The sequence below is a fragment of the Natrix helvetica genome, assembly GCF_964273705.1.
Source record: "Natrix helvetica genome assembly, chromosome: Z".
Classification (NCBI taxonomy): Eukaryota; Metazoa; Chordata; class Lepidosauria; order Squamata; family Natricidae; genus Natrix; species Natrix helvetica.
In genome coordinates, this window is record NC_138554.1 from 56,927,799 (window position 1) to 56,940,352 (window position 12,554).

The 12,554-nt window shown below is 47.3% G+C and overlaps 1 protein-coding gene across 7 annotated transcripts in view; it reads right to left on the reverse strand.

The window, feature by feature from the left end:
- The window catches only part of TANC2 (tetratricopeptide repeat, ankyrin repeat and coiled-coil containing 2), a gene marked incomplete at its 3' end in the record, with an annotated part of 370,267 nt that overhangs the window by 98,462 nt on the left and 259,251 nt on the right, over positions 1-12,554 (reverse strand). For all 7 annotated transcript variants that reach the window (XM_081933706.1, XM_081933707.1, XM_081933702.1 and 4 more), the window contains one exon: positions 4,106-4,239. In XM_081933706.1, coding sequence (XP_081789832.1) covers positions 4,106-4,239 — 134 coding nt within the window. The remainder of the gene's footprint in view (positions 1-4,105; positions 4,240-12,554) is intronic.

The window sequence follows — 12,554 nt, forward strand, 5'->3', positions numbered from 1 at the left end:
AGCAAATAAAAGAAATATTTCACAAACTAGGGAAACTAAAATTGGATATAATTTGTCTACAAGAAGTGCATATTCAAAAGCAACATGAATACTTATTAAGGCAACCAAAGCTGGGGGAAATGTTTATTTCATTGGCAACCTGTAAGAAAAGAGGAGTGATACTTTATATTAAAGATACAATCCTAGTGGAACAAATTTATTCAGATGACGATAGAAGAAATTTGATGGTGGAAATTATGGACAATAATAAGAAAATGCTCCTAATAGCAATCTATGTGCTAATGATAAGCAAGATGAATTCTACAGAAAATTACACAGGAAAATAATGGATTTGGATTACTTAAATATTTGTATGATGGGAGATTTTAATGGAATTGTAGATAAGAATATGGACTATAACTCACAAAAAACAACAAAGTCAAATAGAAAGATACTCCCTAAATCTTTTTTTAAAATGATCGATGAGACAGGTTTAAAGGATGTTTGGAGAGAGAGATATCTTACTAAAAAACAATTATACTTTTTATTCAAACAGACATTTATCTTATTCTAGAATCGATATGATATGGGTAGCGACTGAATCAGCCTATAACATACAGGAAATTGAGATTGAAACAAGTACTTTGGCATACCACAACCCAATGATAATTAAATGAAAAGGACAAAGAAAAAGATCTAGGTGGACATTAAACAACACTACATTAAAAGAAAGACTTTGTACAGAAAATGGAAAAAGAATTGGCCTTTTTCTTTACAGAAAACAGAAAAGAAGAGACATCAATGCAGAACCTCTGGGACACAATGAAGGCCTATACCAGAGGCCTGATAATTGACTATACAAGGAAGAGAAATATAAAGAAAAGACAAACACTTAAAAGACTTGACAATGAATATAAGGGTCTTGAAAAAGAACTACAGAATTCCCCACAAAAGAAGGACATTAAAGTAAGAATGGAGACGATTAAACACAAAATTGGGTTAATGGAAAGAGGAATTAGCCCAAAAAATTGGGGGTGCTAAACAGAATTACTTTGAAAATGCTAATAAACCAGTAAGATGGTTGGCATACAAATTGAGAAAAGAGAGAGACTCAAAGAAGATATCTAACTGAAGCACTTAAAAAACAAAAGAATGGGAAGGCCCCGGGCCCGGATGGGCTACCAGCGGAATTTTATAAGACGCTGCAGGAATCGTTGTCTCTCTCATTATTAGAAGTTATGAATGAGGTGGTGTCAGAGAGGAGAATACCCAAAACATGGTCAGAAGCATATATTATACTTTTAACAAAGGAGGAGGCCAATTTACTACAAATTAAGAATTACAGACCAATCTCCCTGTTAAAATCAGATTATAAATTGTTTGCTTCAATATTGGCAGAACAACTTAAAAAAATATTTAGTTTCATTCACTCTGATCAAAATGTGTTTCTGCCAAAGAGACAAATTAAAGATAATATGAGGATAATTTTAGATACTTTGGAATATTATGAGGCACATCCTGAAAAACAATTGGCATTTATGTTTTTGGATGCTCAGAAGGCATTTGAAAATGTGAATTGGCGTTTTATGCTGTTACAACTGAAACAGATGGGCTTTGGTGAGAAATTTACTCAAGCTATACAAACTATATATTATAAACAAACAGCTAAGATAATGATAAATGGAGATTTGACAGAGTCTATTGAAATAAAGAAAGGGACGAGACAAGGCTGCCCATTATCACCATTACTTTTTGTCTAAACGTTAGAAGTTTTAAATAGAAATGTCAAAGAATGAAAAGAAATAAAAGGAATGAAAATCAAAACGAAGAATACAAGCTACAAGCATTCGCAAATGACTTGGTCTTCATACTAGAGGATTCATTAGAAACAGCACCTAAATTAGAATAGAAAGAATAGAAGAATATGAAAGAATATTTATAAGAATGTAAAAAAGTAGCAGGATTAAAAATAAATAAAGACAAAATGAAGATCTTGACAAAGAATATGTCAACAAGACAAAAAGAAGAGTTGGCAGAAACCTTGGAGATGCAAGTTACGAACAAGGTTAAATATTTGGGGATATATTTAACAGCAAGATGCAGCGCTCTTAAAGACAACTACTACTATAAACTCAAACAACAGATCGTGATGACCTGAAGAAATGAGAAAATCTACAACTTTCGATGATAGGGAGAATATCTACAATTAAAACGAACATTCTACCTAGAATTTTATATCTGTTCCAGACGATTCCAATTACACTAAGGAAGGAATATTTTGATGACTTAAATAAAATAGCGTTGAAGTACATTTGGCAGGGGAAAAAACCAAGAATAAAACTAAAATTGTTACAAGATGCAAGAACAAGAGGAGGATTGGGCCTGCCCAATTGGGAACTATATCACCAGGCAGCAAGTTTGATGTGGGTTAAAGAATGGATAACACTAAGGAATACCAGATTATTGACCTTGAAGGGCATGATCTATTGTTGGGATGGCATGTCTTTTTATGGTACAAGGGCACTAAAATACAGTGGTATTTTAGAAGACATTACCTATGGGAGGCTTTGCTACTAAATTGGGAGAAGATTAAAAGGCAATATTATTTAAAAATTCCAATCTGGCTATCAACTATTGAAGCCTTTTCATACACAATAATATACAAAAAGGAACAAAGAGATATGGTGAAATATTGAATGCAGAGGGTGAACTTAAATCTATGCAAGAACTGGAAAAGGAAGATATAAAGATGAACTGGTTTTCATATGTGCAAATACAATCTAGATATGACAAGGACCGCAAAGAGGAAGGTTTTTATGATAAAATGACTGAGTTCGATAAAATTTTGATGGGTAATGATGAAAAAGTAATTTTAAAACTTTATGGACACTTACTAGAGGTTAAGTTAAAAGAAGAACAAGTTAAAGGAACTATGATAGCTTGGGGGAAAATTTTGGGCATGGAATTGAATTAGAGAAGTGGCAGAAATTGTGGTCCAAAAATTACAAAATGACAATGTCAACAGCATATAAAGAAAATTTGTATAAGATGTTTTACAGGTGGCATATACCCCCAATGAGAATAGCAAGAATGTTCAAGAATAAATCAGGAAAGTGTTGGAAATGTCATCAGACACCGAGTTCATATTACCATATGTGGTGGACTTGCGTAGAAGCTAAAAGATATTGGACTAAGATCCACACGTGGTTGGAGAAAATGACACAAAAACGTATAGACTTTAAACCGAGACTTTTTTATTGGGAACTATACCAGAAATACATAATAGAGACTTGAAATATTTGATTGCAAATGTTTTAACAGCAGCTAGAATTGTATTTGCAAAAAAATTGGAAAAATGAGAAAATACCAACACAGGAGAAAACTATTCAAAAAATTATGGAATGTGCAGAAATGAGTAAATTGACATTTGAAATTAGAGAATAAGAAGATGAACAATTTTATAAGGTTTGGGATTTGTTTTATCAATGGTTAGATAAAAAATAATGGTAATGGAAAAAGTGGGAGAACTTTTTATATTTTAAGAATAATAGAATGATATATGCAATACTATAAGCACTGCTAAACAGATTAGAATGATGTAATGGAATGATGTTGTATGTATGATTTCAATATATAGAATATTTTGTTTAAAACGTAGGAACAATAATTGGAGTTGAACTATTGATGCAAAATGATGTTGTATGTATGGATTCAATATTTAGAATATCTTGTTTAAAATTAAGGAAAAATAATTACAGTTGAAAAATTGACATATAACAATAATGTACTTATGTTTATCTAATGAACAATTTGTGATTCGATATATAATTGTAAGTGGTGACCATGGAAAGGACGCACAAAATCTTGTAACCAAACGGCACGCTATATGAAATGGAAAAAGGTTGTATGTGTTTTATGTTTTTGTTTGTTCTTGTTTAAAAATAAAAAAAAATATTTAAAAAAATTACGCATTTCAAGGCATTGTCTGGCATCTGTTTTGTTCTTGTGTAATTGCTTAAAATATATTAGCAACTTCCTTTGCCACATTCCCTCTGCCATGAAGGCAGACTCAGATTTTTGTTCTTAAATGAAAAGAAAAACATTTAATGGAATAACCATTTAATACCTGAGCAGCAAGTCTTCGCATAGCTTCTTCTTGGCGTCTGCGCATTTCTGGCGTTCCGGGACAACTGCCACTGGTAATGGAGGGGTGAGCAGAGGGTTGCTGAGTAAGGGAAAGTTCTCGATTTGCATCAACATCTGCAATATAGATGAATAGGAACAGATTAGAGTTAATCAGGTCTCTTAAGGATACAGAGTTGAATGGCAATGCTTGTGGTTAAATTAAGTGAAGAATGATAAAGCAGAAAATCCTAAACTGTATTCATATATAGATAGAAATATGAATTAGCATAAGGAATCATGTGAGTTTTTAAGAAGAGATTGGACAGCCATTGCTTGAGCAGTGAGTTTGACCAGAATACCAAGGTTCCTTCAAACTCTGTTACTTTTATTATTATGAATTGTGAAGAATTAAATGTCTTTTAAGTGTTTTAAGGGGAGGGGGGAGGGGTCAGCCAGACCAGGAATGGGAACAGAGCCAGGCGAACAGGTGGGACTGAGGAGGAAGAGAGCGGAGTGGGGGAGGGGAGTCAGTATGACGTTCCTTTAGAGGGTTCCTATATCCCAACGGTCGTAGGAAGGGGTGGATGCGAGGACAGAAGAAGATTCTGCAGTCGGTTGGGAGACCGTTGGCGCTGGATACGCCCGGTCACTTGTACCAACCCCCGCACTCTAAGTGGTCAGGGTTTACAGAGCCGGGGCATGAGGCTGATGTTGTGTAACGCAAGGTCCGTTGTTAATAAGGCCCCCCTCATCCATGATCTGGTTTCTGAGGGGGAGCCGGACCTTGCAGGGATCACGGAAACCTGGTTGGGCCACGAGGGGGGTTTGCCCCTCGTGGAAATGTGCCCACCAGGATACCGTGTATTCCATCAGCCTCGTGCCCGGGGTAGGGGTGGCGGGGTAGCGATCATTATACGGGAAGTCCTGGCACCGAGAGAATTCGCCGTACCTCAGATATCCGGATGTGAGACTCTAGGTGTGAGATGGGGCCCAGCGAGTCAGTTGGGCCTGCTGCTTGCATACTTGGCTCCTCGCTATGCATCAGCGGCCTTGCCAGAGCTCCTCGAGGTGATTGCAGAGGTGGCGGTTGAGACCCCCAGACTATTAGTTATGGGGGACTTCAACCTGCCATCGACGGGTGAATCATCCGAGGTAGCTCGGGAGTTCATGGCTTCCATGACAGCCTTGGACCTGACCCAAATAATTCAGGGCCCCACACACGAGGGAGGCCACATGCTGGACCTTGTTTTTATCTCTGGTCGATGGAAGAGTGATCTGGGAATAGGGGATCTGGTTATTACTCCCCTGTCATGGTCAGATCACTCGCTTCTCCGACTCAACTTCCCTGATGCTACCCCCCATTGCGGGGAGGCGGAACCAGAAGATCTTAGATGGTTCCGCCCCAGGCGACTGATGGAACCTGACAGGTTCCAGACGGAGCTTGGGCCACTTCCTGTAGCCCTGACCCGCTCCCGGATGGAGGACCTGGTGGCCGCAAGGAATAGTGCGGCGGCCGGGGCCTTGGACCGGGTGGCGCCCTTGCGGCCTCTCCGGTGGCAGCGAACCACCCTGGCCCCTTGGTTTACCAAGGAGCTGAGGGTGATGAAGCGCCACAAGAGACGCCTAGAGAGCAGATGGAGATCCTCTCGCGCCGAATCTGACCGAACACAGGTAAGAGCCCATTTACGGACCTACCTTGTGGCACTAAGGTGGCTAAACACCGATATTACGCCACCCTTATTGCATCTGCAGAAAACCGCCCTGCCGCCCTGTTTCGGGTGACCCGCTCCCTCCTCTCACAGAGGCCGCGGGAAGCCCCTTTGCAGGGTAGGGCAGAGGAATTTGGGGAATATCTGCAGGACAAAATCGCTCAGATCCGGAGTGAATGGGTCCCCTTCAGTGATCCTGGGGAGACACCGGAGCCGAGTCTTGAGGTACCACTCTGGGAGGAGTTTGACTCTGTTGCCGCCGAGGATATGGACAGGCTACGCGGGCGACTGCGGGCCACCACATGTTTATTGGACCCATGTCCCTCCTGGCTTGTACTGGCAACCTGGGAGGTCACACAAGACTGGCTCCTGGGACTGGTGAACGCCTCGCTGAGGGAGGGGTTCCTACCAGCTGCCTTGAAAGAGGCGGTGGTGAGGCCCCTACTTAAGAGGCCTTCTCTGGACCCAGTAGAGTTAGCCAATTATCGTCCTGTCTCCAACCTTCCCTTCTTAGCGAAGGTTGTTGAGAGTGTGGTGGCGCAACAGTTCCCTCGACACCTGGAGGAAATTATTTATTTAGACCCGCGCCAGTCCGGTTTTCGGCCCGGCCACAGCACTGAGACGGCTTTGGTCGCGTTGGTGGATGATCTCTGGAGGCCGAAGGATGGGGGTTGTTCCTCCATCCTAGTCCTGTTAGATCTCTCAGCGGCTTTCGATACCATCGACCATGGTATCCTACTGCGTCGGCTGGAGGGGATGGGGGTGAGGGGCACCGTTTTACAGTGGTTCTCCTCCTTCCTCTCCGGTCGGACGCAATGTGTGTTGACGGGGGAGCAGAGGTCGACCCTGAGGCCGCTCACGTGCGGAGTGCCACAGGGGTCGGTCCTCTCACCTCTCCTGTTCAACACATACATGAAACCGCTGGGCGAGATCATTCGAGGATTCGGGGTTGAGTGCCATCTGTATGCAGATGACACCCAGCTATATATCTCTACCCCGAACCACCCCAACGAAGCCGTCGAGGTGATGTCCCGGTGTCTGGAAGCCGTCCGGGTCTGGATGGGTGACAACAGACTCAAGTTCAACCCTTCCAAGACGGAGTGGCTGTGGCTACCTGCGCCCCGCTTTAGCCAGTGTGTTCCATCTCTGGCCATCGGGGGAGAACAACTGCCCCCGGTGGATAGGGCACGCAATTTGGGCGTCCTCCTAGATTCCCGGCTGGCGTTAGATGATCATGTGACAGCCGTGGCTAGGGGGGCGTTCCACCAGGTTCGCCTGGTGCGCCAATTGCGCCCCCTACTAGAGCGGGACGCCCTTCGCACAGTCACTCAGGCCCTGGTGACTTCCCGTCTTGATTACTGCAATGCTCTCTACATGGGGCTCCCCTTGAGATGCACCCGAGGGCTCCAGCTGGTTCAGAATGCAGCCGCGCGGGCTATTATGGGGAGTACTAGGTACTCCCATGTAACACCGTTCCTGCACGAACTGCACTGGCTGCCTGTGGCTTTACGGGTGCGTTTCAAGGTGCTGATTGTCATCTTTAAAGCGCTCCATGGCTCGGGACCTAGTTACCTGCGGGATCGCATTCTACCCCACACATCCCTGCGACCAATCCGCTCTCACAGAGAGGGACTCATCCGGGTACCTTCCGCTAAGCAGTGCGGGCGGGCGGTGCCTAGGAGTAGGGCCTTCTCTGTGATGGGCCCAACCCTCTGGAACGACCTCCCCCCCGATATTAGAACTACCTTGGACCTCCGCTCCTTCCGTAAGAAACTCAAGACCCACCTGTTTCGACTAGCCAGCCTGGCCTAATTGTAATTACAAGTAACACTCACTACTGACCTTCCTGGATGGCTTTTTAAATTTTAAATTTTGGGGTTTTAAATTGGTTTTAGAATTGTTTTAATTATTTAATTAGTTTGGGTTATATATATAGACTGTATGTTTGCGTTGTTCTGTCTGGTGTTTTATGTCATGTTTTGTTGTTTTTATATATGAACGGTCTGTACACCGCCCCGAGTCCCTGTGGGGAGAGGGGGCAGTCTATAAATTTAATAAACCTAAACCTAATTTGCTCTGGATTCTTCTTCTATAACTCATATTTAAAAAGATTAGTCTCTGAAGGGTCACATAGCATTTAATTACTCTGAATGATTTTTTAAAAAATACTACCATGTTTCCGCAAAAATAAGGCAGGGTCTTATTTTCTTTGAACCCCTGAAATATGACCTTGGCCTTATTACTGGGGAGGTCTTATTATTTTGGTGGTGCAGGAGGCGGCAAGAGTGGGACTGATGTCCCGTCACCTCTCCTCCGTTCTTCGCACCAGTCGAGCGGCTGACTGGCGCTGCCCTGACGTGTCCCACCCCGCTTGTGGAGGAGGACTCTGCAAGGCTTGTTGTGCCATTGCACACACGAACAGCAGCACCGCCGTGAACTTCATCATATCGGCACAGCTGGCGTCCTGCCGCTCGCAGCTGCACTGATATGTCAATCCTGCCATTCGTGCGGGCAACGTTACAACCCTTGCAGAGTCCTCCTCCACAAGGCGGCGGTGCGACGAATCTCACAAAGACTCATTTCTGGCAGGTGGGGCGGGGAAGAAGCGAGGCACATGTCCTACCTGAGACTTGGAGCTCCATCGCATTCGTCACCATTTTGTCCAGGGAAACCTGGACAAAAAAATCTAATGAGTTCAATCAAACTTCTTGAATTCGCAAGGTTTTTTTTACAAGGTGCTTCCCTGGACAAAACGGCAAGGAACGCGACGGAGCTGCACGTTCCAGTTAGGAGACGTCTCTTTATTGAGAGTGGCAGGTGGGGGAGAAGCGAGATGCATGGAGCGAGACGTGGCTCCTCTTGCCGTCTCTTCTCCCACCCTCGTCTGGTATGGGAGGCTTCATCTGCAGCTTCCAAGCACTGGCTAGAAGCTGCTAGAAGTGGAGAAGAGGCCAGTCGGGCCGGTGGCCTGCTGCCAAGCCTTCCAGCAGCAGGGGCAGAGACGCAGCAAAGGGCGAAATGCTCATCCTTGGAGATGAATAGAATGTTGGTCTTATCTGAACGTGTCTTTTAAGTAGAGTAGAGGGAGGGGTCACGCGAGGGTTATAACACAGCCTGATTGGTCCATTAGACTGAGAGAAAACTTCTTAACCTTCTATCTCTCCTATTGGTTCCCAGTTACCTTGATGTCAAAAGTCTGCATCTGAAAGTCAAAACAAGAGGTACAAGCCCCGGGGGCCACCCGGTTCTCCCCCACTCAGTCCCTCTGTTAACTAACTAGGAAGGGATGTGACCCCTCCCTTTACTCTACTTAAAAGACACGTTCAGGTAAGACCAACGTTCTTTTTCCAGTAGAGTAGAGGGAGGGGTCACGCGAGGGGACATACCTAAGCTACGTCCCAGGGAGGGAAGACTGGGGCCCAGGGAGAGGATCAGCCACCACCCGCTGAAGGACCCTTCGGCCAAAGGACGCCTCAGCCGAGGCGTAGATGTCTAACTGGTAATGGCGAATGAACAGTGTCGGGGAAGCCCAGGTGGCTGCCCAACAGATGTCCTCAAACGGAGCCCAAGCTGCCGTGGTAGCAGTGCTACGCATAGAGTGGGCCGTAATACCGGAAGGGGGAACTATAAGTTGAGGCCCCATAAGCCTCGATTATTGCCTGTCGCAACCACCTACCGATGGTGGAGGAGGAAACCTTAGTCCCAAGAGACCCTGGCTGGAAAGACATAAAGAGTGCCTCCATCTTACGGGTACCCTCCGTCCGCCTCAGATAAATGTGGAGAGCGCGGCGGACGTCTAACCTATGCCACAAATGCTCACGCTCGTGCGATGGATTGGGACAAAAAGTAGGGAGTATGATTTCTTGGGCTCTATGGAAAGGTGTGTTCACTTTTGGGAGGAATGACAGGTCAAGGCGAAGGACCACCCTGTCCTGATGGAAAAGACAGAGGTCGTCCCAGAACGAGAGCGCTCCCAACTCCGATATGCGTCTGGCCGAAGTGATTACCACTAAGAACGCCACTTTAAGAGTGAGCAGACACATATGAATCTTCCAAAGAGGTTCGAACGGAGACCCCGTTAAAGCCTTAAGGACTAGGGGAAGGTTCCAGGTCAGGAATCTATGCACCGGCGGAGGCCTTAAGTTCGCCACCCCTTTGGGGAAACGTTTCACCAGGGGTGAGTGAGAGTGTGTGTGGGAACCCTCCCCCCCTAGTACTGTGGCCAGGGCAGCTACTTGGTGTTGCAGGGTATTATGCGACAAGCCGTCCTCCAAACGCTTCTGAAGGAACTCTAGGACATTCGGCACCATGGCCCTGGAGGGATTGAGGCCGAAGGAAGAACACCACCTCGCAAACACCGACCAGGTAGAGTTATAGATCCTGGTGGTGGAAGGCTGTCTGGATGCCTCAATGGTTGCTATGACCCCTGGGGAAAGCTTCGCCTTCCTCAGTAAGCGTCGCTCAAGTGCCAGGCGGTTAACTGGAACCACTGAGGCTCCGAGTGGTTCAGGACCCCCTGACACAAGGCGACTTTCCCCTGAGGAATCCTCCAAGGTTCGGACACTGATAGTTGGACTAGGTCCGCAAGCCATGGCCTTCTGGGCCAATATGGGGCGAGCATGATTACGAGGGCCCTTTCTGCCACTATCTTCCTGATGGTCCCCGGGATGAGGGGAAGGGGAGGAAAGGCGTAAAGGAGGCTGGCGGCCAACGGCTCCTGAGGGCGTCCATTCCACTGTGGGAGTCCGGAAACAGGAGAAGAATCTCGGCAATTGGGAGTTGACGGGAGAGGCAAAGAGATCCACTAGGGGAGTGCCGAATCTCCGGCAGATCTTCCGGAACAGTTCTGGTGCCAATTGCCACTCGCCATTGTCCAGTCACCCGGCTCAGCCAGTCCGCCTGTGGTTGGACACAACCGAGATGTGCTCCGCTGTTATTGAGGCCAAATGTCTCTCCGCCCACAAGCTCAGTGTCTGTGCCTCCCGCCAGAGGGCACGGGAGTGCGTACCCCCTTGAAGGTTCACGTGTGCTTTCGTGGCGACGCTGTCCGTCAAAAGTAGGACATGTTGACCTTGTAGGTGCCGGCTGAAGTGTCGAAGGGCCAGTCTCGCAGCCTTTAGTTCCAGCCAGTTTATGTTGTGGCTGAGATCTGAGGCAGTCCACCGTCCTTGGGCCATGTTGGAGCCCATCACGGGCCCCCAGCCGAAGAGGCTCACATCCATCGTCAGAGTCACCCTGTCCGGCTCCCAAAATGAGGCCCCCTGCTGCAAGGCCGGGGACAGCCACCACCGAAGGGACGACTTCACTTCTGATGGAAGGCGAATTGACCGCAGGGAGTTGCCCATCCTCTTCCTCTGGGACGGGATCAGGGCCCACTGGAGAGGGCGTAGGTGGAGACGGGCCCAGGGGACTATCCCTAAGCAGGACACCATCTCGCCTAAGAGCTGGGACAAGTGGAAATGGACCTTCTTTTCTGACAGAGGTGACTAGCTGGCGAAGGCTGGACAGTCGGTCTGTGGACAGCTGCACCATCCCGGTCTCCGAGTTTATGATCGTCCCTAAGTGGAGGATCTGTGTGGATGGGGATAGATGGTTCTTGAGGAAGTTGTCAGAGAACCCCAGGGACTGGAGCCATCGGATCGTGAGGTGGAGGTCTGATGTCGCCTTGGACAGGGAGCCTGCTTGGACTAGGACGTCGTCCAGGTAGCATTGGAGTCTCACCGGCACCAAGCGCAGGTGAGCCGCCAATGCTGCCAGGACCTTCGTAAAGGTGCGTGGGGCTGAGGCCAGTCCGAAGGGAAGGGTATTTGCGATGGGCCTTGAGGATGGGAATGTGGAGGTAGGCCTCTGTTAGGTCCACCGAAGCCAGGTAATCCCCCCGCCTAATTCCCATCAGGATGGACTTTAGGGAGGACATTTTGAACCTTCTGTAGACCAGGAACCAGTTCAGACGTTTGAGGTCCAGAATGGCTTTCCAACGAGTTCTTTGGAACCACGAATAGATTTGAGTAGTGGCCCCACCCACGTTCCGAAGCCGGAACGGCCTCCACCGCCCGAATTTCCAGGAGATGCGCCATGGTGAGATCCATGAGGCATCGTCGCTCCAGGCTCCTGGAGGGGGGGAAAACTTCTAAAGAACCTCGGGGGTTTGGCGAGAAACTCTAACCTCAATCCGTACCGGATGGTGGCCCTGACCCAGGCGTCTGTGGTGATTTTGTCCCACTGGTCCGCATACAGAGCTAGAAGGCCGCCAATGGGAGGACTCAGGTTCGAGTCACTTCCCTTTGCGGAAGGGGTGGCCGCCCCCTCCGCAAAAGGGCCATTTAGACTGGGGCTGGAACTGGGAGCGGTCCTGATAGGATGACCGCGGAAACTGTCTGTCTTGTCTGAATGACTGATACTGCTGCTGTTGGTCATGATCGGGGGCCCTAAAGGAGGGCCTGCAATACAGGTGTTTACGGGAATCGTTCTTGGTGGTGGAAGGCATCACCTTCTTTTTATCTTTATTTTCCACCAATATGGGGTCCAGGGCTGCCCCGAAGAGGTTAGGGCCCAAATAGGGGGCCGCAGCCAAGTTCCACTTCGCCTTGTTGTCCATCTGCCAACTGCGGAGCCACAGAAGACGACAGGGGGTGACAGATGTGGCTAAGGCGCTGGAAGCGAACTTGACTGCGTCCAGAGTCGCGTCAGCGGAATACTGGGAGGCGGCCAGAATCTTAGGGATGTCCTGATGGAGACAGT